The following is a 26,378-nucleotide window of genomic DNA, read 5'->3' as shown; positions in this document are numbered from 1 at the left end:
TATTCTTACTAGGAAGATGGGACCTAGAGAACTATTGAAGTCTTCTTCTCCTTCCTTCGGTCAGTCAGGTTGTTGGGTGATGAACTGAGATTCTTCTCGTCCTCCTGCTTCTCCTTCGACACTCGATCTTGGGTGAACACTGGATGGTAGGGGTACCTGCGAAGGCACTCCGACGCTCAAGTCAGTAAAGCGGGTGATGGTGTTCTGGTAGGTGAACAATAATAAATGAAGTACCTTACTCCTTGGGATGTGCGCTATTTATATTATTCTAATGAGCCTACTTTGTTGGGCCCGTTTATCGAAGTGGATACCGCTTATGATTGTATTACCTAATTCTTAATGACGAATTAACTTCACTGACCTTGGTTTGAGCATTAACGGTAATATGGGTCGGCTGTCGGCCAGGATTCCATTGGTCTCGATCAGGTAGACCGTCGACCTCGTCCTCTCGGCCAAGTTTCTTAGGTCTCGGCCAAGGTTCCTTGGTCTCGGTCAGATAGATGAGGTCTCGGGCAGCCAGATGGATCTCGGTCAGAGAGATGAGGGGTCGGTCTCGTCCATACCGGTACACCTATCATTTGATATACGTTTAACTAACATTTTATTATTATTATTATTAAAATTTTCTAAAACTATAAAATCAAAATATACAATCATATTTAACCGATAAGAATAAAAAAGTTTAATAGAGTATTTTAATATTGTTAGTATTTCTATTACATTTAAATATTGTTTAAAGTTTTTATTCTTCGATTATTAATAATTTTAAGTCATGAAAAAGAATGAATTTTAATATGTAATTTTTCAGTCAAAGAGTACAAAAGAGTAATTTTCAATTTTTTTCTTATTATTATGGACAGTTTTATGCCAACACTGTATCTTTTTTTATAATTTCAATTCCTACACTTATTTTAATAGCATTGTTTGTTCATTAAACTTGTCTTTTCACAATATAGATTTTTTTTTTTTGCATTTTTTAAATTTAACCTTTTATGACTTTTATATCCTCATTTTTAATAAGAAAATTTATACAATGTAACTTGAGTTTTCCATTTTTATTAGTTTTACAAATATCTTGTAAATTTTCCCAAAAAAAACTGTAAATTTGGTGCTATCATATTAGTTGACACTTGAGTTAGTCAAATTAGACTATTCTAGTGGATAATTTAATTTTGTTATATCATTGTAAGAAAAGTTATAACTATAGTTATGATATAATTTTTTTATTATTTAGAAGGACAATAATTTATGGTTATTGTAATTTGGCACCATTGTATTTATAAACATCATATAATTCATTTGTTACTTTATTCCATAATCACTCCTTAATTAAAATGATAAAAGTTTATTTACATAAAAAGAGTAGTTAAGGGGAGTTCTTTATTAATGTTAAGGACTAATATTATAATATAAGATTATAGATGAAAAGGAAGAGGGGCAAAATGGTTAATAGACACATAACAGAAATCAGTTAAGGAATTTTTCAATACCATCTTTTGGAAAGTTGCTTCAACTTCTCTTCCTCTTTCTGCATTTGGCGCTTCAATAATCTCTCTCATTCAGAAGCTCCGAGTTAACTCACTCTTCTCCTACAATGGAGAATCTGATACAGTTGGTGAACAAAATCCAGAGAGCGTGCACTGCACTCGGTGATCACGGCGAGGAAAGCGCCATGCCTACTCTATGGGACGCCCTTCCGTCCATCGCTGTCGTCGGAGGACAGGTCATTCAAAACACTTAACGATCTGCATCTTATTCATCGCCATTGATTTGTTATTACTATTTTTTCTAATTTAGGAATCGTTCTTCTACTGCAATATTTTTATATAACTTTTTCTGTGTTAAGATTTGAGATTGAAATTCTACCTTTTTAGTTCCTTGCTGTTTCTTTCAACTCCGCATTTGTTCACGCAAATCAATGTTTTCTCTTCAATAAATGTTTTTGTCCATTTATTTCCACTTTTCAGGGTGATTTTGCGTAATTTGTGGAGTTGAGTTTGTATTTGGCGTATTAATATGATAATCTCATTGCTGATTTCTAAATTACTATGGAGATGTATTTTTAAAAGAAAACAGTAGATATATATTTAAGCTGTGATAATTGTCTCGGTAAATTAAGATTTTACATTATAGTAGCAGTTTTCATTGCAATATTTGATGTTATATATGAAAAATTGTAAACAAATGCGGTTGTAATTGTGGTGGTGATGTCATTGCACAAAATCTGAAACCTTAACATTGTAATCAGCATATGATATGATAATCTCATTGGTGAAATTTAGTTTATAATAGATTTTTTTTGAATAAAAACTTATAAATATTCATAGTTATACAGTGATGTTGATCCTTATGTTCTAGTGAACCTAAGGATTTGAACTGTAGTTGCGATGATAGTTTAATCCTCACGATCCTTATGTGGTTATAATTGTGGTTGCATAAAGTTATCTTTTCATTGTACTTATAAAATTGATTTAACAATCTCAGTGGTGATTTCTAATTTGTTGTGTAAATGTCTTTTTGAAACAAAAACTAGTAAGTATTGATAATTATGCAGTGATGTTGATGCCTTAGTTCAAGTGAAACTAAGGTTTTAAATTGAGGCACAATCACATTTTCATCGCAATCTTTGGTGTTGTTGAAAATTGTTAACACGTGATTGATTTTGTTGTAATTATTGTTGTGTTTTGGTTGCTCAAAGTCCAAAAATCTTGACATCGTAGTTGTGTATCAACATAACAATATCATTAGTTATTTCTAGCTTATTATGAAAATATCTTTTAAAGAAAAAATAGTAAATATAAGTATAGATAGTTATAAGATGTGTCTTTGTGAAAGTGAAATTAAGGTTTTAAATTGCATTGTGATTTCCACACGATGATTGTGAGAAAGTGAAACTAAGGTTTTAAATTGCATTGTGTTTCTACATGGTGATTGATATTATGTGAGATTGTAGATAAAGGTGGGTCGATGCAATTCCAATTATGGTTGCAATGCCGTTACAGAAATCCAAAATCCTCTTTTAGAGTGAAACTAAAGTTTTGAATCGTAGTTAGAATTATATTTTGTAAAATATCCTTTCATAATCAACTTTTTTTAAACAACCAGGAAACGACTCTTTTTAATAATAAAATATACTCAGATAATTATAAATAAAATTTTAAAATAGAATAATATATTTGATTATGTAGTTGTTATATAAGATAACAAAATTGTCAAAATATAAAGGCTTTAATTTTATTACGATTGTTTGATGTTGTAATAAATTGTGAAAAAGATAATTGATGTAATTATAATTTGGTCATAATGGAATTGCACAAAATCTAAAAACTTTGTATTTGGTGTATCAATTTGATAATATTTGATTACTTTATTTCATTATGAAAATGTCTTTTGAAACCCTACTACTTTATATAAATAGTTATGTAGTGATGTTGATGTCTTTGTTCAAGTGAAAATAAGGTTTACATTTTGGTCATGGTCATTCTTTCATCATATCCATGATCTTTTGAAAATTTGTGAACATTGATGTAGTTTTAATTGTGGCTGCACAATGTTTGACATTTTTTTTCTTAGTAAAGGAACATATATTTATATAGTAGTACAGTACAGGAGTACTAACTCATTTACAAAGATGTAACAAAAATCCCTTTTATTTTCAACCAAATAGATTTAAAAATGGTAACACGGTATATTTAAGAGCATTAACACTAAATAATGTCCTGCCAAAATATGGCACCTACTTCAACCCTTATAAATGACCCGGACAAAAGGGCCATTGAAAGAAAGATGTACAACCAAAGGAATTAATCCTATTTCATTTTATGTTTTTTTGAATTTCTTCTCCTCCTTCAAAGATTTTACCATAAAACATAATTTGATTTCTTGCACACTCCATAGGTTTCATGCGACAACAAATCAAAGAATTGTCCACTCTTTTTTCTTGAATTTGCTCTTCACCAATTTTGTGTTTCTAGTAATGGTCTCGTGATTTACAAGGTAGGAGCGTTTTCATATTTTCTCATTCCAAAAACTAATAAAACTGGTATAACCTGGTAATAAAACTGGTATCAACCTGCGTTGTTATGCTATGTTGTTGAATAATGTTATATGTCGATTTCAGAATATACTGTTCTCTATATTCCCGAGAAAAAAAAACTCTTCACTAAATTTTTATTTTTAAATCCAAATGTCCTTCATTTGTCTGTTGGCTTAAACCCTTTGTATGTATTAAAGGAAAAGAAAGAATAAGGTAAATCTCTCGTGTATATTGAACACATAGGGTTATGTTTATATAGGAAAAGAAACATATGGGTTAAGTCCATTACATAAATATGAGATATCTAACAATATCTATAATATCTCATAATATCAAATAATATCTAATAATATCTAACACTCCCCTCAAGGTGGTGTATATAGATCATATGTACCCAGTTTGTTACAAATGTAATCAATCCTAGGCCCTCTTAAGGGTTTAGTAAAAGTATCTGCTAATTGATTATTTGAATTAACAAACTCAGTCTTGATATCTCCCGATATAATCTTTTCTCGAATGAAATGACAATCAATCTCAATTTGTTTTGTCCTTTCATGAAAAACTGGATTTGAGCTAATATGAAGAGCAGCTTGATTATCACATATAAGTGTCATTTGATTAACCTCTCCAAATTGCAATTCTTTAAGTAACTGTTTAAGCCAAATAAGCTCACAAATAGCTGAGACCATAGCTCTATATTCTGCTTCTGCACTAGATCTTGCCACAACACTTTGTTTCTTGCTCTTCCAAGAGATCAAGTTATCACCAATGGAGACACAATAACCAGACGTTGATCTTCTATCAGATGGAGATCCTGCCCAATCAGCATCTGAATAACAAACGACTTTAGTATGGTTATTATGACCATATAACAAACCTTTTCCAGGAGAGCCTTTAATGTACTTCACTATACGAATGACTGCGTTCCAATGATCTTCACATGGAGAATTAAGAAATTGACTCACCACATTGACTGCAAAGGAAATATCAGGATGAGTAACAGTGAGATAGTTCAATTTTCCAACTAATCTGCTGTACTTCTCAGGATCTGCAAGAGGCTCCCCCCGATTGGGTAGAAGCTTGACATTGGGATCCATGGGAGTATCAACAGATTTCGAATTCATCAACCCAATTTCCTCCAAAATATCTAATGCGTATTTTCTTTGAGAGATAACAATACCAGTATTGGATTATGCTACCTCAATCCCCAAGAAATATCTGAGTTTGCCAAGATCTTTGGTTTGAAAGTGTTGACAAAGGTGTTGTTTTACTTGTGAGATGCCATGGTGATCACTGCCTGTAAGAACAATGTCATCAACATTTACTACAAGATAGATACAACCAACACTCGAGTGACGATAAAAAAACTGAATGATCTCCTTCACTGCGAGTCATACCAAATTGTTGAACAACATTGCTAAATTTTCCAAACCAAGCCCTAGGAGACTGCTTGAGGCCATATAATGATTTGCGAAGACGACATACCAATCCAGAAGACTCCCCCTGAGCAACAAACCCGGGAGGTTGCTCCATATAAATTTCTTCCTGCAAATCCCCATTAAGAAAAGCATTTTTGACATCCAGTTGATAAAGAGGCCATTGTTGAAGAGCAACCATAGCTATGAATAAGCGAACAGAGGCCATCTTTGCTACTGGAGAAAAAGTATCACCATAGTCTAAACCAAAAATTTGGGTATAACCCTTAGCCACAAGACGAGTTTTGAGACGATCAATAGTACCATCAGGACCAACTTTGATAGCAAAAATTCACCTACAACCAACAACCAACAGATTTCCTAGATGGTAAAGGAGCAAGTTCCCAAGTTCCATTATTCTGAAGCGCATTCATTTCATCAAGCATGGCCTGACGCCAACCAGGATGAGCTAAGGCATCACCTACAGATTTTGGAATGGATACAGAAGAAATATACGAAAGGTAGGTATAAAAGGGTTGAGATAGTCTATGGTAACTCAAAGCAGTATAATGTGGAGAGGGATTACGAGTAGAACGTATACCTTTACGAATAGCAATAGGAATATCAGGTTCAACAGTCGGAGGTTCAACTGTAGGAGCCGGAGGACGATGAGACGTTTGACGACGACTATACACCTGAAGAGTTGGTGGCGGTGGTGAATCGTTAGGTGCACTAGGCACAACAAGAGGAATATTAACGTGATTAAATGAAGAAATTGAAGGAGAAGGACAAGACTTAAAGTAAAGGGAAGATTCACTGAAGGTGGCATCTGCTGAAATAAAATAACGGTTTAAAGACGGTGAGAAACATTTATATCCTTTTTGTGATCTAGTGAACCCTAAAAAGACACATTTGTGTGACTTAGGAGATAATTTATCAAGACCAGGACTAAAATTATGAACTAATTTATCAAGACCAGGACTAAAATTATGAACAAAACATGTGGACCCAAAAACTTTGGGAGGTAAAGAGTGGAGAGGGTCATGTGGAAATAAAATAGAATGAGGAATTTTGTTATCTAAAACTGAAGATGGCATGCGATTAATGAGATAACATGCACTAAGAACAATATCACCCCAAAAACGCTGAGGAACATCACCATGGATTAAAATAGTACGAGTTGTTTTAACAAGATGTTTATTCTTGCGCTCAGCTATACCCCATTTTGTTGAGGTGTATAAGCACATGAAGTTTGATGAAGAATACCATGAGAAGCCATAAAATTTTTAAAAGAATGAGAAAGATACTCACGTCCATTATCACTGCGCAAAATTTGGATGGAAATTCCAAATTGATTTTTAATTTCATTGTAAAATATTTGAAATATAGAAAACAACTCAGAACGATTTTTCATTAAAAATACCAAAGTACATCTTGAATAATCATCAATAAAAGTAACAAAATACTGAAATCCTAAATTAAACTTAATACGACTTGGTCCCCAAATGTTAGAGTGAACTAAGGCAAAAGGAGATGAAGCACGTTGTGAGACACAACTAGGAAAAGAACTACGAATGTGCTTCCCTAACTGACACGACTCACACGATAAAGTAGACACATTAGACAAACTTGGAACAAGTTGCTGCATCTTGGCAAGACTAGGATGACCCAACCGAGCATGAATGAGAGATGGAGAATCCATAATTGCGCCAACATGTGCAGAGATCTGTCGTTGGTAAAGTCTATGAGACTCACATCCGGTGCCAATAATCCGTCCCGAACTCCGGTCCTGTAAAGTAACATAATCTTTGGTAAAAGAAATAACACAATCAAGGGAACGGGTGAGACGACTAATGGATAATAAGTTAAATGGAGACCCAGGGACATACAAAACATTATCAATAGATAAAGAAGAAAAAAGATTAATAGTACCAACACCATGTGATGGTACCCTTTATCCATTGGCCATGGTAACCGAAGGTAAATAACCTGTAGTAGATAGGGAAGAGAAAAATGATTTATTACCAGTAATGTGATCAGTGGCACCTGAATCTAGAACCCAAGGGCCATGGGAAGTGGAGTGAGTGAGGCCAACAAAAGATGTACCTGAATGTGCAACAGAAGCCGTGGAACTAGGGTTCTGACGATCCTCATACCATTTAAGAAATTAATTGAAAATAACAGGCTGGCTTGGGGTATCAATTGAAGTATGGTCCATGGTAGAAGGTTGCACAGGGGCAATTTGAGCAACCGCAACAGATCTAGGAGGACGACCATGTAAGGCATAACATCTGTCAATTTTGTGGCCAAGTTTGCCACAATGGTCACACTTGTGACGCCCTTTGCCCGGCTTGTGAGGGCGAGTACGATCATTATGCTGAGAGACTAAAGCAGAAGAGTCATCAACATGAGACGTTATATCAGTGGTATGTTTACCTGACACGCGCAAAAGGGTAGAACAAGTGGAAGTAAAATTGGGCACAATAGGAGATCCCAAAATTTGATCACGAACGTGAGAATAATCATCAGGAAGGCCATGTAAACCCAATAACATGAAGAACTTGGATCTTTGTTCTAGTTCTTGAGAAGGAGTAGAGGCAGGAGGTAATAACTCATTAAAATCATGAAGAAGAGCATGAAGTTTACCTAGATATTCTGCCATTGTACCATAAAGACGTTTGGGAGCAACAATTGTGAGAAAATTTTGACACACACCATAAAGACGTTGAGTATCATTGCCATTGGTGTATAATAATTTTGCTTGTTCCCAAACTTCTGAACATGTCTCATAGGTACGAAAAATTTGTTTTAAAGATGAGTGAATGGTCGATTTGATAACAATGCATAATTGAGCATCAATTTTCAACCAACGGAAAACCTCATTTTCAGCAACAGTAGGATGAGTAAGATGATCAACATAACCTTGACTCTTAAGCCATAATTTAATATCTGATGCCCAAGTGTCATAATTGGTTCCATCCATTTTGTCAATGGAAAGATGAACATTGACGTAATTAGTATAAATAGATGAATCCGGCATAATGACTGCAGAAGAAGCCACAATGGTAGCGGCAATGAAAGCGAAAGAAGCCATAAAAGATAAGGACAAATCCAGTCACCGGTTAATTGGCGGCAACAACAAAGATGAAGGCTCCGGCAACGTCTCCAGCGGAGGCTCCGACAAGATTCCGGCGAAGGGTTCGGCGATTGCTCCGACGAGGTGGTGGTAGCTCCGGCGAGACAGTGGGGCGGTGGCTGGAAAATTCCCTAAACCCTAAACCCTAACCTTATGCTCTAGATACCATATTAAAGGAAAAGAAAGAATAGGGTAAATCCCTTGTGTATATTGAACACATAAGGTTATGTTTATATAGGAAAAGAAACATATGAGCTAAGCCCATTACATAAATATAAGATATCTAACAATATCTATAATATCTCATAATATCAAATAATATCTAATTATATCTAATAATATCTAATAGTATGTGTTTTGTAATCTTTGCAAATTATCCTCTTTCCTAGAACTATTTGTCTACCCCAATCAAAACTCTATTTCCAGGTGTCTTTTTTGCACTTTCCCATACTTTTTGTGTTATTTTTGTGAGATACAACTTGTTAAAATACTTTGCTGTAATAGAATCGTTTAACCACCTATGTAGCCAATACCCAATCTAAGTGTATTATCATTATTTCATTACCAAATCACTTCTTGATTTTCTTCCCCACCTACCCTTCTTAAATCCTTCCTCTAAGATGAACTAGAAGTCTTCTGCATCCCTATTAGATTTTTCCAGCTTCATACCTTGAAAGTAGTACTCAATCTGATAAGATACTGTCTTCATTTTGTAATGACCACCTTCATTTTTCTAACAAAACTTCATTCAATGATGTAATTTTTTTTATTCCAAGTCCCGTTTATTCTCGGGCTGCCGACTTTTTCCCACTTTACCAAATTTATCTTCTTCTTGTTGTTCCATAATAAACTTGATTGACTTATTCCTTCTCACCCTAGTGGAAATCTTAAAGAACAAAAGTACGCATCTGAACAAGATTTAATGAACACAAACGCTCTTCCCAATACAATATTTTATGTTTCGAGAATTTTTTCAATAACGGGATCCCAAATCTCCTCCCTCTAGAAAAAGGAAACTTCATTAATTTGCAATCCTCTCTGTATTGTTCCACCATTGTCCCTTCCAAGCCAGAACCACCCCAAAAAATACTTTTAAAGAAGTTTACAATTAATCTCGATATTAGTCCAAAAAATCCTATGCTTTTAATAACTATTACATTTTTTTTTAATTCTACATCAACTAGAGATAAAAATATTTCATAATATATAAGTAGGTGCAAATTTCATCTTATAAACCGGTTTTATAAGATTAAGTTAAACTTAAAGTTCACTTCTCAATATGATATCAAAGTTATTTAGAGTCTATCCTAACGAGAGTCTATTAGACTTATCTAATCACCTATCATCAGACTGCTATTGAACCACCCATAATATATACTTCCACGCATACTTTGACTTTGTACTTTATATACTTTATATTAATATCATAGGCGACTTCTAATTTATTATGTATGGAAATATATTCTAATGACAAATTATACTATATATATAGTGATGTAGAAAATAAAAGATAGTTATATAGTGGTGTTTCATGCCTTCGTTAAGATGAAACTAAGGTTTTAAACTGGAGTATCAATTTCATGATGACATTTGATGTAGCGAGGAATTACAAGTAAATGCAGCCTGTTAAGTATTGGCAACAAGTTTTTATATCCATGAGTGAAACTTTTGTCTCTGCTTGTAATATATGTGGATTTTATTAGTAACCGATTTCTCTCTGATCATTTAAGTGTTGTGAAAAAAATATTTTGATTTTTAAGGTATAATTTTAATAGTGTGAATAAAACTGGATTTAATTATTTTCTTAGTTGTTAGGGATGAATGGTTTACAAAACACATTTTTCAATTTGTATTGTTTCGAATTAATGTGTCTCGTTTTGATTTTACAAGTTGTAGTTAATTCTTTAATTATCAATATTCAAGATACCTTCTTCATTTATAATCAACGTCTTGATGTTGGATGCATTATGACATTTGGAGGGTTTGGCACATCTTGTGCTTCTACCATTTCCTTTTTCAATATAATTTTGGCTTTTAAAAGAAAATTCAAACTGATCCAATCGCTTAGGGATTTTTTATTGATATGTTGCTTGTTGTATTTTGTATCCATTTAATCTAACACTGTTAATTTCGAGGTTCAGCTCTCTTTGTCATGTATTGTATTGACCTTGCAAGTTGCAACAAAAGAAGATTAAATTCCACGTTTCTTTACATATTTTGGTTGATTATTATATATTTGTGATCAACTTTAATGTTACCATTTAGTTGTCATAAATATATACAATTTAAAATTTCCTGCTACTTTTAATTTGCAGAGCTCTGGAAAATCTTCAGTGTTAGAGAGTGTTGTCGGAAAGGACTTTCTACCACGTGGATCTGGTAATTGAGCCTGTTATTTCCTGATTGTATTTCTTGCTCTCTCCCTTCGATGAGTTTCTGGATAATTGAACCACTATTTTTATGCAGGAATTGTTACTCGGCGTCCTCTTGTTTTGCAACTTCATAAGATTGACGAAGGGAGAGAATACGCTGAATTTATGCACCTTCCAAGGAAGAAATTTGCTGATTTTGGTATCCTGATACGTAAAACATTTTCACATCTGTGTGGTAGCAATTAGCAAGCAACCTTATTTTAAATTTTAAAAAAATAAATATAATTTGATATTTGGCTCTAAATCATGTGTAGCAGACAATCTTTCAAGAGTTCAGTCAGACGAGATTGTCTGATGGAAGGGAGCAAAATACTACTTATTTGAGATTGTCTAGTAATGATGTGACAAACCATCTAATGTAGACATTTATTAGGCTCAACTATCTTAACCTAGGTTTTATAAATAGAGACACTTATGAATATAGATGATACATTGTATTGCATTAGACTTTGTGTATAGAACCTTCCAGTATTAATGAAAGTCCTTTCTTTCAATTTTGTTCTTGTGTTTTCTTGCTTGTTATTATTGAGAACCCAATAATTGACATTACTGATAGAAGTCACTAAGGAGAAGACTATTATGCCGGTGTGGGTGAAACTTGAGTCGTTTTATATGACTAAGTCTTTGGCACACAGACTTTGTCTGAAGCAACAACTATATATTCGTTCAAGATGACTAAGACAAAGAACGTTGATGGAGCAACTAACAAATTTTAACAAGATTCTGGACGACTTAGAGAACATTGAGGAGAAGCCTGAGAATGAGGATGAGACTTTGCTTTTTCTTAATGCCTTGCCTAATACATATGAACATTTTAAAGATGCTTTGTTCTTCGAGAAGGAACATAACATTACTCTAGAGGAGGTGCAAACCTCAATAAGGACCTTCAAAAGTTTTAAGAGTCAAAGGTAGAGGATAATGGGTTGAGTCTGAATGTGTCTAAGTCAAAGGGAAAGAAAGAAAAAGATTTTAAGGGGAAGAAGTCAAAGCAATACTCGTCAAATAATCTGGCAGACATTGAGTGCTACAACTACAACAAGAAAGGTCACTTCAAGATGATTTGTTCACAGAAGAAGAGAAATGGGAAATGCAAGAAATTTCACTTGGAGAAGGAATTTGTCAATGTTCTTGTAGCGTCTAATAGCTACAAGTTTGCAAGGATGTTGGTGGCATCTGTGTCTGATACGTCTGATACATAGAGGAGTTGAGTCATGGACTTAGGATGAGCTTATCGCATGTGTCTAGTGAAAGAGTTCATTGAGACCTTGGAACTGAAAAAAGGTGGAGTGGTCTTTCTTGGAAACCATAAAGCCTGTAAGGTACAAAACATAGGTTCTGTTAGATTAAAAATAGGCATGTACATCATAGACGGTTCAATAGTGATCGTGCATGTGTTTGTGGCTAATCAACAAGGAATAATCTCAAAGTGCTAAAGAGAAACAACAAATTGGATTTTATTTAAGGGGAGTTCAATGAGTTTTGCAGGGTGAAAGGTATAAAGAGTACACCACAACAATGGGTTGTCCAAGAGGTTGAACAAAACCATTTTGGATAGGGTGAGATTTATGCTGCAAGGAGCTAGATTGCCTAAGTCCTTTTGGAGAGAAGTTGCAAACATTATTGTCTACCTAATAAACATGAGTCCATTATTCGCTCTTAATTGCAAGATTCCTATAAAAGTATGGAGTGTAAGACCAACAAATTATGAGAATTTGAGGATATTTGGCTCCTTGACATTAACACATGTTAAGTTGGACAAACTTGAAGCATGGGTTGAAAGGTGTATATTTGTTGGATACGTAAAAGGTGTGAAGGGGTATGGGGGGATTGACATATACATCGTAGACGGTTCAATAGTGATCGTGCATGTGTTTTGGTTAATCAGACGATGCAAGATAAGATGAAGTTGTAACATATGAGGATGAAACACATTAGTGAAAGGAATTTGATGGAGTTGGAGAAGAAAAACCTGCTAGAAGGTGATCAAATGGAGAGAATGGAGTTTTGTGATCATTGTGTACTCGAAAAGTCTCATAAATTGAAATTTAAGACTAGTAAACATGTGTCCAATAGACCTTTTATGTATGTTCATGTTGTGGGGTCCAATGCTAACATAGAATCATGGTGGATGGTCTTATTTTCTTACCATTATAGACAATTACTCGAAGAAAAGTTTGGATCTATATCTTGAAAAGTAAGACTGAAAATTTTTAGAGGTTTAAGGAGTGGTACATCATGATGAGTAATCAACAAGGAACCAAAAATGTGCTTAAGAGAAACAACAAATTGGATTTTATTTAAGGGGAGTTCAATGAGTTTTGCAGGGTGAAAGGTATAAAGAGTACACCACAACAATGGGTTGTCCAAGAGGTTGAACAAAACCATTTTGGATAGGGTGAGATTTATGCTGCAAGGAGCTAGATTGCCTAAGTCCTTTTGGAGAGAAGTTGCAAACATTATTGTCTACCTAATAAACATGAGTCCATTATTCGCTCTTAATTGCAAGATTCCTATAAAAGTATGGAGTGTAAGATCAACAAATTATGAGAGAATTTGAGGATATTTGGCTCCTTGACATTTACACATGTCAAGAAGGACAAACTTGAAGCATGGGTTGAGAGATGTATCTTTATTGAATACATAGAAGGTGTGAAAGGATATATAAGATGTGGAGGTTGGAGCTTGGAGATGCAAAATTCTTTGTGAATAGGGACATCACATTTGATGATGAGACTCGAATGACTATGATGTGTGGTAAGGAGAAAATTCATGTTGAGGTAGAGCCTTCTAGTGATGGATCAAACCATTTGGAGGTGTTAGACGATGAAGCATCAGAAGATATAGACCAACTTTCTACCTCTTACACGAGAAAGACTAAAATGTACAAAAGTTGACTCTAGCTATTAGCTTACGTGTGGTAGGGAAAGGAGGAGGTCAAACTGTTTGGATATGCTAACCTTATGAACTATGTTGTGACAACAATTGAAGAGATAAGTGGTTCAAAGCCTAAAAACATTCATGAGGCTATAGAAGGCATAAAAGGTCAACAATGACAGGTTCATGGAGTAGGAGATTGAATTTTTAAGGAAGAACTACACATGAATACTTGTTGATCTACTAAGACACCAAAAGATGGTAAGATGAAAGTGGGTGTTCAAGAGAAATGAGGGAATACCAGGTGTGAAGGGACAAAGGTTAAATGCTACACAAGTGGAAGAGGTAGACTATAATGAGATCTATTGTTATAGTTTTGAATCCAACATATTACTTGTTATTCCTAGATGCGTCAGTTAGCTATTGTTCATTGTTCTCTTTCATGGGAAGGGGCTTATCAAATGTTGAATATGATCCTTTCTATTAGTTTGCATTAACTAGTTTTTAATTTTGTTACCATCTTTGTGTTTCTGTTTGTCGCATAGTTACTAATTTTGTCTTGTTCTGTAGCTGCTGTTAGGCAGGAGATCGCTGACGAGACCGATAGAGAAACAGGACGCAATAAGGGTATTTCATCTGTCCCCATCCATCTGAGTATCTACTCCCCTCACGGTGAGATATACATATTAGCAGATACTTTTATCCACAGTAAAGATTTAATGAAAAATAGGTATACCATTTAATTTGTTTACAAAAAAAAACCATAAATTTATAAATTCTTAAATTTTTTTTTTTAACAATATACGTCATCATTTGTTTATAGTAACAATTTTACATTAAGAATAATGAAGAAAATGAAAAGTATTATAGGTTGATTTAAAAAATAAAACAAGAAGACATTGAATTAAATACTTTTTATTCATTTTGTGAATAAGTTTTTTGTTTGTTTGTATTTGATCGATATTTCAGTTCTTTTATTGATTTCTTCTAGTTAATTTTGTTATTTATGAACTGATTCGTTAGTTTTTTTTATCCGATTGGTTGATTCCGTCCGGTTTCTAAAACAAAGAATTTTACCAATGATTTCCTGGAGAATACAAACCATACTAACGGCAATTATGTTCTACTTTAGCTCTTCATGAATATACAGAAATTTTATGTTTACCTTTTTTATATACATAGTATTAGGTAATTTGATTTTCTCATCAAATAACGTAAATAACTACTATTCCTTTTCAAAACGAGATGAATATCAACTACTATCTTCTACTTCACAGTGACCACTTTGTTAAATAAGTTATGTTTCAAATTGTTAATGCTATGAGAGCAGAGACCTTTTTACTTGGCTTGGCTACATACAAATTCTTCTGTTTGTTACTTTTTTTATTTATGTAGATATTATTATTTAGGCACTCATTTCATGCAATGAATTTGTTCACTTGGCAGTTGTGAATCTGACACTGGTTGATCTTCCGGGACTAACAAAAGTCGCTGTTGGTGAGTTTCTAAGATTTACCTGTAAATTCCGAGAACCATTACATTATAAATATGGAGTGTAATGGCAGTAAAGTTTTCTGGGGTAAATTGCAGATGGTCAGCATGAGGGCATTGTGCAAGACATTGAAAATATGGTTCGGGGTTTTATTGAAAAGGTAAATTATTCCTGTATACAATGAAATGATGAATATGTGCATGCATACGAGAAAGGTTTTGATGCATATGGGAACATTAATTTACTATGAGATCAGAAAATTTGAATGCAATCTTTAGAGGTTGTATTGAAACATCAATTTAAATATTTAATACTCATGAACTCTATTCAATTTTAGTGATCCCTCCCGATCCAGCATGTGTATTGAGCTCTCTTACTGTAGTTAAATGCTTCTTCGTAGTTTATTTATTTTGATGTATGAGCTCCACTGGTGTTAGCTAAACTTCCTGACCATGTCATTCAAAGTAATTCTGGAACTAATCACCTGTTACAGCCGAATTGCATCATTTTGGCAATATCTCCTGCTAATCAAGACCTTGCAACCTCAGATGCAATTAAGATTTCCCGTGAAGTAGATCCTAAAGGTAAGATGCTGAACATAATTTTTCGGTGACAAAACAGTGGGAATTTGTTAGTTGATGCTAATCCGTATCAAGTAATTTAATCAAACAGCTGAAGCTGAAAACAAAAAAGATGTTGAAAATAAAAACCCAGAAGGTTCGTAATGTTTGCTGCCAAACACAATATGTAGAAGATTGATTAAGTCATTTGTGTTAGGCTTCTTATATCAATAAATTCTCATATTTGTACATAATGTCAGGTTCAAATTTCCTTGACATGTAATGTTTGTCAATAGAATAGGTAAATTCAATTTTGTTGAAACCAAATTAGCTGTATGGGATTTTATTGTCCAGAAATATCTCTAGTATTAATGTACATGCATGTTTAATTTTTTTCAAGGTTTAGATCTACAACTTATAAGCACACGGTTAGGCTGGTTGTGTGTTTTGAGAGATCCAGTAGCTTGGTTTCTTTAAGTTTCTACGGTTGACTTCTTTACCGAGCATCAAATTTTAACTCGTTCTCACTTTTGTACTTCTTGATTTGTCAATTGCTCAATGTCGCTTGCCCTCTACATGAGTAAAAACTCATTTTTTTACGAGCAACTAATGGCTAGATTACTATGTTTTGAGATCGCTTGCTTATGAAACAAGTTTAAATTTTCAGGGGAAAGGACATTCGGAGTGTTGACAAAGATTGATCTGATGGACAAGGGTACTGATGCGAGTGAGGTAAGCTCTCTCTTGACCTCTCAATACAGAATTTAGCACGGTTTGCCTTAGGCAATATGTTTCCCTCTTGGCGTCCTTTCACCAAGAATGTAGCAATGTGAGAGTTATTTTGTGGTTTCAGAAAATATAACATTGTGAAGTCAAATAAGAATGTAAAATGACAATGAATAAGATGGGTCCATTGCATTGAAAGAAGAATGTTGCTATCCAGCTATAGCAACAACTACAGAGACTAAAAAGAAGAACAGGATGCAACAAACGACCCCCCCTCTTTTCCACTAAAAAGAAGAAAACATGCCCGACTTGAACCAAATACGCGGCCTCATCATGGAATGTCTTACAAAGAAAAATTCCCAAACTAACGATGGACACTCCATACCACCAAGACGGGTTCTAGTGAATAGGGAGAAGATGAGAACGCCACAACATGTTCTTGGTTAAAGAAAGTTGTTCTACCTGCGCCTGAAGGGAGCAACCCTCTGGGGTGGCTCGCTCAGGCAGAATATTTTTTTGAAGTGCACCATGTTAAGCCATCGGAGAGGATGTGATAAGCTTAAAATCACATCTTAATAAGTACCCTCCTTTGTGTTTTTCTTGTTTTCTGAAAATTCAATAAACACGAATAAAGGCCTTATGGTCCTAACAGTTACTTGGACATCTATCCCGCGGAATGAAGGATGGGATTTATATATCGTTCATATTTAGTCTCATTGTTATGTTTTGGCTTATACGTATTCACACATGTCTAAATAACTCTCATAAAACTTAAGAATCATTCAAACAACCGTTTCTCAGGAATTGGGATGTCCCTTTTCTTTCTTATGCTTAAATTACTGGAATCATATTTGGAAAGGTCATAACGTGGCTTCCTCTGTCCCTTTTAATTTTTCTAGATCCTCGAAGGGAAATCATATAAGCTAAACTTCCCGTGGATTGGTGTTGTAAACCGCTCCCAAGCTGATATCAATAAACAAGTTGATATGATTGCTGCTCGGAAAAGAGAAAACGAGTATTTTGCTAATACCCCAGAATACAGACATCTTGCTTCCAGAATGGGCTCTGTACATCTAGGAAAGGTTCTATCCAAGGTACGTTGAGCTGTGGCATATTAAGAGGTATTACTTGAAAATTTAAATTCAATCGATGCATTGGCTTTGGGGTGTAAATGATTCAAACTGTTGAGTTGAATATTGTTTTTATTGTTACGTTAAATACGTGCTTAAATTTTCAGCATTTGGAAACTGTCATCAAGTCTCGGATCCCAGGCCTCCAATCACTCATTAACAAGACTATCATTGAATTGGAGACAGAATTGAACCGTATTGGCAAACCTATTGCTGCTGATACTGGAGTATGCCACTTTCTTCACCTCACCCCTAACAGTAGATTCTATATGTAAAACAATTGTAATCTTCTTATAAGTACTAACTTGTCTTCATGATTAGGTTATTCTTATTTTTTTTCCCCTCCCCTTCTACCATTTGCAGTTTTGAATGCAGGAATAATTAAAGTTCTTTTCCCTATTTGTAGGGGAAGTTGTACACGATAATGGAAATCTGTCGAACTTTTGATCAGATATTTAAAGATCATCTTGATGGCATGTATGTCCCCTTTTTTTCCAATGTTATTTGGTATTTATATTGAATTACATGTAACTCTATGATATTTGACCTTGGAAATGATTGAATGTCCACAGACGGCCTGGTGGAGAGAAAATTTACCAAGTATTTGATAATCAATTTCCAGCATCTTTAAAACGGCTGCAGTTTGACAAACATTTATCAATGGACAATGTGCGGAAACTAATAACTGAAGCAGATGGTTATCAACCTCATCTCATAGCTCCTGAGCAAGGATACCGACGCCTTATCGAATCTTGCTTGGTATCAATTAGGGGGCCTGCTGAAGCAGCTGTTGATGCGGTATAATATATTTTTGTACAAATATAATAAATACTTTGCTTTAAGGTGCGAAACATGTTCTTCTAAAGAAATTATATTAGAAAATTGTGTCTGATTTCTTTCTCCTTGTATATTTTGACACGAACCAAAAGATCAGACTGATACTGGCATTACTTTTTAGGCCTAAACATTTCTTTCCTTGGCATAGTTAAAAAGTCTCTAAATTTTTTTACTCTGGTCACTTTTGGAAAACTCCGAAACATTTATTTTTAAGTTGAACTATGTACTTGACACCTGACTTTTATAATGCATTTCAGGTTCACGGAATTTTGAAGGATTTGATTCAGAAATCTATGAGTGAGACAATGGTAAGTCGCATATAACTTATTTTATGTTGTCTGTGTGTATGCATATAGTTCTCAATGTGTTAAGCCTGAAGATGACTTTATAGTTTAGTATAATATTTTTCAAGTGTTTCGATGGAAGCAGTTTTCATTTGGTTGTAGGAATTAAAGCAGTATCCCACCTTGAAGGTAGAACTCGGAAGTGCAGCTGTTGATTCGTTGGAGAGGATGAGAGAAGAAAGTAAGAAAGCAACTCTGCTTTTAGTGGACATGGAGTATGGCTATTTGACTGTTGAATTTTTCCGCAAACTTCCCCAAGACGCAGAAAAGGGTGGAAATCCAACCCATTCACTTTTCGACAGATATAATGATGCTTATCTTCGTCGAATTGGTAAGGACAAGTGATTTTCGATTTTCTTTTGATGATTTTATTCCTAGGTAGTAATTCAATTAATAAAAGAACTGAAGGAGCCGTTAGTCACGTACTATTGTTGTATTACTTCTATTTTACATGATGAACACATAACCCAACATATATACGTTCATGAAATTAGAGGCATTGTTTTCCTTTAACCTTTACTGAGATTCCAAGTTTCCTTGAATATGAACAGCTACCACGGTCCTGTCCTATGTGAACATGGTATGTGGGACCCTGAGAAATACCATTCCAAAGTCCGTAGTTTATTGTCAAGTGCGTGAGGCTAAGCGGAGCTTACTGGATCATTTCTTCACAGAATTGGGGAAAAAGGAGGTGAGTTTCGGTTATTGTCTTCCTTGAAGAATTCATGCATATTCCAGTTGAAGTTGATGAATTTAATTTTAGATTAGTTTTTTTTTTACAATCTGAGTTTGTTTGGTATACTTTTATGGAAACATATTTGTATCATAAAATTGAGTTTATCCTTGAAATTGAATTTGGAGTAGCTGAAATGGTGTGATATGAAAATGTAGGGAAAACAACTAGCTGCACTTCTAAATGAGGACCCAGCAATCATGCAGCGGCGTACCTCCCTGGCAAGGAGGCTAGAGCTATACAGAAGTGCACAAACAGAGATTGAGGCAGTTGCATGGGAGAGGTAGAAACCACCCCTCACTTTTCACACTTTTCATTTTAACCTTTTCCATTTTTATTTTATACGTTCTTCAGGAACACTGTAGTTTTCACACGGATCTCCTGGTCTTGCTTATTTTTCCTCATCTAATTCTATTCTATTAATTTATTTCTACCTCTCATTAATGAATTCATGATACTCCTTTCCTGGATCAAATTTGTTGTGATTAAAATCCAAAATATTTTGTTTACAACTTTTAATCTGAATGGATTAAAGAAAGCAAACGAAATATGTTTTAATAATAAATACATACACAAAACTCTTGTATTGAAAATAGAAATTCTCAATATGAAAAGAAAATTAATGTAAAGAAAGTAAATAGTAGAATTGAAATTCTTACAAGTAATTTGAAACAAGATGAAAGAGATTGAATAGAAGTTTATGTTAAAGATAATATGAATTACAAGATTAACTTGAATCTTTAAGACCCAATAATAAAATATACTATGTCAAAATTAAAATGAGGTAAGAGATATAAATTTATTTATATTCAATCTCTTCCTTGTAATGTTTTTATCAACATCTTTCTTTTAACGTGGTTGATAAAAAAATTACTTCTAAAGATATTGAATACAAAGTTTATCAACATCTTTATTTTAACTTCTGCAATTTGTATTTCTCTTTCTTATTTTCTTGAGCAAATAATACATTAAGTGTTATTCTTATTTCCTTGAGCAAATCATACATTAAGTGTGACATATGATTATACTTTACACAATTTGAAAATATTAACAAATCAACTTTTTATTTAAGTAAAAAACGGTCATCGTCCACTAATAATTTCCCATTTTCGCTAAATTTAAGCATTTATATCCATTTAATCAAGTCTCCGTCTTTTTCGTCATGTTTATCATATTTACCCCTAATTAGTAATTTAACTCTCTTTGTAGCTCAAAATTTCTTTTAATTTTTTTCTTCCTTATTCTCCTTCCACCACTAAAAGACTTCAACAAAAAACCAAAAAATCATGTCTCAAATAAGAAACCAATTTTTTTTTTAACTCAAAGTAACCATTCCCTACTCTCTGGCAAACATTTTGCTTTTGTAGATTCTTTCCTTCTACTAAAGAAGGCTTGGCCTTGGTTCATAGTTCAGAGGAAAGAATATAATTTATAAATATAATCTCAAGTTTATCACACAAATATACAACAAAAAGAAACAATTATTATTTGAAATGAGTCCAAAAGTTCTATGGTTTTCATTGAAAAAAAAATCAATATATTCAATCTCATCTAGCTTAAAAAAAATTACATATTATGGTCGTAGTGCATCTATGGAATCAAGATCTCTATGCTCTCAAACTATCTTATGAATCCGTTACCCACTATTCTTGATGCAGTTGTTATCATTGACTTAAGGCTAACTAGAGAATGCTACACTGTGGGAGGAGCTTTTAAATTGAAAAATAATGTTAATGTAGAGATAGATTGGTACCAAAACGCTTACGATTATTTTTTTATTGAATCATTATAATGAAGATCGAGAAGTTATTATTGCTGAGGTTAAACACATAAATTTTCTTGTATAGGTTGTTTACCCAAGTTTTTACTTGAGGTTAATTTAAATTTCCTAGAATTTATTCAATCTAGCTTTCTAATATATAGGGGCACGTCTATTTATCTTCAAAACTTCTACTTGTTGGTGTTTACTTCACAATTCATAAACCTTCAAACATACTATATTCATTGAAGCTTGGTGATAATTTATTAGGTTATGTCTAGTTTATTCCATTTTGCTTATCTTTATTTTTTAGAATATATATTTTCTCGAATAAAAAAATTCTTAATCATCCTTCACAAGGATCTCAACTAAATCTAAAGTCTAATTTAAACTATTTGAAATTTAAAGTAACATTTTAACTTTAACATCCTTCACATTGACTTTCAAATGAAGGATGTAAAATTATTTCTTTATTAATCTCAAATCTTCTTGAATTAATTTAGTTTAAGTCAACTCATACCTTATCAATAATTATTCAATGTCATCAACTATTGATATTTGGTAATCACTAAAAAGACCCTCCAATCAAGCTAGACAACATTAAAAGAATTCAATGATTGGTGGAAGAAATGGTATTTGACAAATATGATGATTTATATACAATGTTATTGAAGGCTATATTAATGTCATCTTCTATGAAACATTGACGTATAATCTCTTTCTCGATTTATCTGACCAATTACTTTCTTCTTGATATACAACTCCTCTTCAAATGAACAACCACCTCTTCAATCTTCTAAATAATAAAGTTTTTCTTCATCATATATGCATTTCTTTTCAACGTAATCTTAATATTTAGAACTTACTTCGATATGCTCATAGAAAAATTGAATTTCAATCTCATTCAAAATAACATTAATCAACTTATATTCTTTACTTTTTTTTATTTATATATTAGTATTTATTTTACAAAATTTGTTAATGAAATAAATATATATAATTAGTTTGTTCTCACTTTCTTTTATTTGGAACAAAATATTAGACATCACATATCGACTAGAAATAAAACTAATTTACAATATGTAAGCGGGGATAATTCTCATTTTACAAGTGGATTTTAATGAAGATAAGTTAGACTTAAACTTATTTTTTACTAATGAATTGGAGTTTATCTTAACAAAATTTGTTGAACTTATTGTGTCATTTATTATCGGACCGTTATCAAATTATCCACAATATCAAATCTCATACATTATGAGATGATATATTGGACATCTCGTATCGACTAAAGATAAGATCATTAAAACAAAATACTTGTAAAAAATTAAAAATAATTTATTTAATAAATGTTTTGTCTAAAAGATTTTGATTTTGTTTTTCTAAATCATTTTTTCCTATTCACTTCATTTTAGTTATGGATTTAACACTAATATATGTTTTTTTTTATCAAGTAACAGAACCAGAAAGCTTTACAAAATCATTTGATTAATCAAACCGTTTTATAAAGTAGTTTTCTTTTTTTGGAAAACACTATAATTTAATTTGATCCATTTAATAGGAGAGTTTGGACCATTTCAGGTTAGTGTGATTATATAAACAGAAGCACCATCTTGTCATTGATACCCCCCATACATGAACTCCACGCACAAAGTTAAAAATAAAAAAGCACAACAAAATTAAAGGATAAAACGAAAATGGAGGTGCGGGGAATCGAACCCCGTGCCTCTCGCATGCGAAGCGAGCACTCTACCATATGAGCTACACCCCCATTGTTGATACTTAAGTAGACTTAAAATATATTATATTATTAATAATAAAATAAATCTAAAATATTTTTCTTTAATTCTAATTATAAGAAAAAAATCATGAATTATTATTACTTTTTGTACGCTTAATTTATCGTAAAGTCTATTTATTAGGTATTAGTCGCTGTTCTATATAAAAAAAATAGGTTAAACGAATGATTTATTTCTTGCATATACAATGACTTATTTCTACACATGAAAAATAATAAATTGCACTTTATATGTATAAACGTTATTGATTTGATCTCAGCTACCTATTATCTCATGCATTTTGAATTTGATTCTTGAATATGTAAGGAACCGAATTAAAAATACAAGAGTACTAGTAATAAAATGAGTAATGTACATTATATATAGGGTTTTTGACCAAGAAGGAGTTATTTATTTATTTTTTTATGAAAATGGGGTTCGTTTAAAAAATTTTACAAATTTAGGTAAGTCGTGCCAATTCGGCACAACTTCATATGCACAAATCATCCCAATTAAACACGACTCTTTCATGTCATACTGAAGTCGTGTCAACTTGACACGACTTCTACCGCGTCTTTTTTTTTTTAATTTTATTGTTTATATATTGGGTAGTAAGTTATGTAATGTTAAAAATTAATTTGATACATAATTTTTTAAGAGTGTTAGTTTTAAGGAGCAAAAAATTGGATAATCGTGTATAGATCATGTTTGGATAATCAACTTATTCAAACTTTGAGCCATTAACTCATAAGGACATTGCATGGTTTCCCACTATTCAAAAAGTATATTTTGATATTTATTGTCTCATGTATGCAATTTTTTTTATATTTTGATATTTAATGGCGTCGGACATGATCCATACACGATTATCCAATTTTTTGTTCCTTAAAACTAACACTCTTAGAAAGTTATGTATCAAATTATTTTTTAACATTACATAACTTACTAACCAATATATAAACAATAAAATTTTTAAAAAAAAAATATGACGTGGCAGAAGGCATGACTTCAATATGACAAGGCAGAAGTCGTGCCAAGTTGACACGACTTCAGTATGACAGGGCAGAAGTCGTGCCAAGTTGGCACGACTTCAGTAAGACATGACAGAGTCGTGTCAAATTGGAACGATTTGTGCATATGAAGTCGTGCCGAATTGGCATGACTTGCCTAAATTTGTAATTTTTTTTAAACATACCACATTTTGATAAAAAGCAAAAAAAATAACCACATCATGGTTAAAAACCCTTATATATATAAATTAATTTAATAGTACAAGATATTTGTCATATCAACAAAGTGGCAAGGGCAAAGTTGGAATTTAAAAAAATAAGAGAATTTTGTTATGGGTCAAGGGTGTCAAATGTTGTGAATGTTAGCGGTTAGAATTTCAGTTTCTGTTCAAAATTTAATTAAATAAGTAGATTGTGTTTTCTATTTCAAATTAGGTCGTCAATTGTTGATATAGTTTTTTAGGAAATCACACACTATCTTGTACATGAAATTAGTTAGTGAAGACGATGTTTTCTTTATTTTTATTTTGTTTTATGTTAGCATGACTATAAACCTTAAAATGCACTTTGAATTCAATACACTTAAGTACAAAAAAACATAGACAAATCTTACAATTGTGTTCAACAATAAGTATTAAAGCTCCTTCACAAGAGGTATGATCTAGAATCTGAGTGTGAGAGAAACAATTGAGTCTGGGATAACAATCACATGAGTGTGAGAGAAATAATGGTGAGCGTGTGTCGTGAGTGATATAATTTTGAGAAGAAAGAAAATAGAAAATTCTAGTGCCAACAAATTTGTGCAACTTGTAATTTCATGTTTGATGGACATTATGATCATTGGGCAAAACTAATAGAAAATTTTCTACGCTCTAAGGTGTACTAAAATTTGGTAGAACATGGGATTTCAGTCATAGCAGATAAAGTCACCACATCAGAAGTTGAACTCAAAGTAATAGAAAAACAACACCTGAAAGATCTTAAGATAAAGAAGATATAATTACCTTATTGGTCCCTACATTTAGGGTCAGTATTCAATTTACTATAGTGATTTTAAAAAAAAATCAATTTTACACGCCTTAGCAAACTAGAGTTGCTAAGAGAAAAAATAAAACAATCATGAATATAGTGCATTCTATGTTGATTGGAAGACAAGACCCTAAGATATTTTGGCCTGAAACTATAAGATGGTGTGTTTATATTATCAATAGGTCCTACAATAGTTGTGTAGAACAATTTTTGAAGAAGCATGGAGTGGAGTGAAACCAACAATTGATTACTTTTAAGTGTGTTGGATGCATAACACATGTTCACATACAAAATCAACAATGAGTCAAATTGGATGATAAAAGCAAGTAATATGTTCTCTTGGAAGTAAGTGATGAATTCAAATCTATCGTTTTTTGATCCTATCAACAAGAAATTACTGATAATCAAGGATGTGATATTTGAAGAACAAAATGATGGAATTGGGAGCAAAATGAAGAATACCAACATGATATTATTGATTAGGGAGAAGATGAAGAATGTGTGAGTGACACTGAAGATAGTATAAGGAGAATGTTGTGGATAAAATGATGATTTGAAAATTGAGGAACAAAATGAAGAGAATAGTGTGGACAGTTTCGTAGACACTAGTACTCCTCCTAATAATTATGAAACTCCAGTTAAAAGGGAAGGTTAGAAGGAATAAGAGAGAGTCGATTTGGATAATTGATTACGAAAGAAAAGAAGGTCTATCAGATGATGATGTTGACCTAATGTTGACCTTCATTCAAGGAAGCCATCAATAACAAGAAGTAGAGAGATACAATAATGAAAGAGTGAATCTATAGAGAAAAACAATACTTGAGAGTTGATTGATTTGCCAAGAGGAATGAAGTGGGTTGGAGTAAAATGAATCTTCAAAATCAAATTTAAAGAAAATGGAGAAATAGACAAATTTAAAACAAGTCTAGAGGTAAAAGGTATACTCAACTATAAAGAAGTACTTGCTCCGGTTGTCAGGTTTAATACCATTCACATAATACTTGCTAGAATGTTTTTCACTTAGATGTGTGAAAAGTGTCTTTTTTTCATGGTGAAGTTAAACAGAACATTTATGTGCAGCAACCCCTTG

The 26,378-nt window shown here is 32.9% G+C and overlaps 1 protein-coding gene and 1 non-coding gene across 2 annotated transcripts; one reads left to right on the top strand and one right to left on the bottom strand.

Moving 5' to 3' along the window:
- The first annotated feature begins 1,483 nt into the window (after window positions 1–1,483).
- On the top strand, window positions 1,484–20,213 carry LOC137819634 (phragmoplastin DRP1B). The gene is made up of 16 exons (XM_068623536.1): window positions 1,484–1,723; window positions 10,903–10,966; window positions 11,054–11,158; window positions 14,464–14,565; window positions 15,340–15,390; window positions 15,484–15,545; window positions 15,879–15,969; window positions 16,613–16,677; window positions 17,571–17,765; window positions 17,909–18,028; window positions 18,208–18,278; window positions 18,374–18,599; window positions 18,896–18,946; window positions 19,085–19,313; window positions 19,534–19,673; window positions 19,874–20,213. Exons 1-16 carry the CDS (start codon window positions 1,595–1,597, stop codon window positions 20,000–20,002), a joined length of 1,830 nt encoding a protein of 609 aa, XP_068479637.1. The 5' UTR covers window positions 1,484–1,594; the 3' UTR covers window positions 20,003–20,213.
- A 2,956-nt stretch (window positions 20,214–23,169) lies between these two features.
- On the bottom strand, window positions 23,170–23,242 carry TRNAA-CGC (transfer RNA alanine (anticodon CGC)). The gene has a single exon. It is a non-coding gene; the product is annotated as a tRNA-Ala (tRNA).
- Between the last annotated feature and the right edge of the window lie 3,136 nt (window positions 23,243–26,378).

The sequence above is a fragment of the Phaseolus vulgaris genome, chromosome 10 (assembly GCF_000499845.2).
Source record: "Phaseolus vulgaris cultivar G19833 chromosome 10, P. vulgaris v2.0, whole genome shotgun sequence".
Lineage (NCBI taxonomy): Eukaryota > Viridiplantae > Streptophyta > Magnoliopsida > Fabales > Fabaceae > Phaseolus > Phaseolus vulgaris.
Note: the sequence above shows the minus strand (reverse complement) of the source record. Positions and strands in the feature narration are given on the sequence as shown.

Coding starts and splice junctions, on each gene's coding strand:
- LOC137819634 (XM_068623536.1), top strand. CDS start 1,595: ATGGAGAATCTGATACAGTTGGTGAACAAAATCCAGAGAGCGTGCACT. Junction 18,029..18,207: donor CTATTGCTGCTGATACTGGA/GTATGCCACTTT, acceptor CCCTATTTGTAG/GGGAAGTTGTACACGATAAT. Junction 19,674..19,873: donor CAGAATTGGGGAAAAAGGAG/GTGAGTTTCGGT, acceptor ATGAAAATGTAG/GGAAAACAACTAGCTGCACT.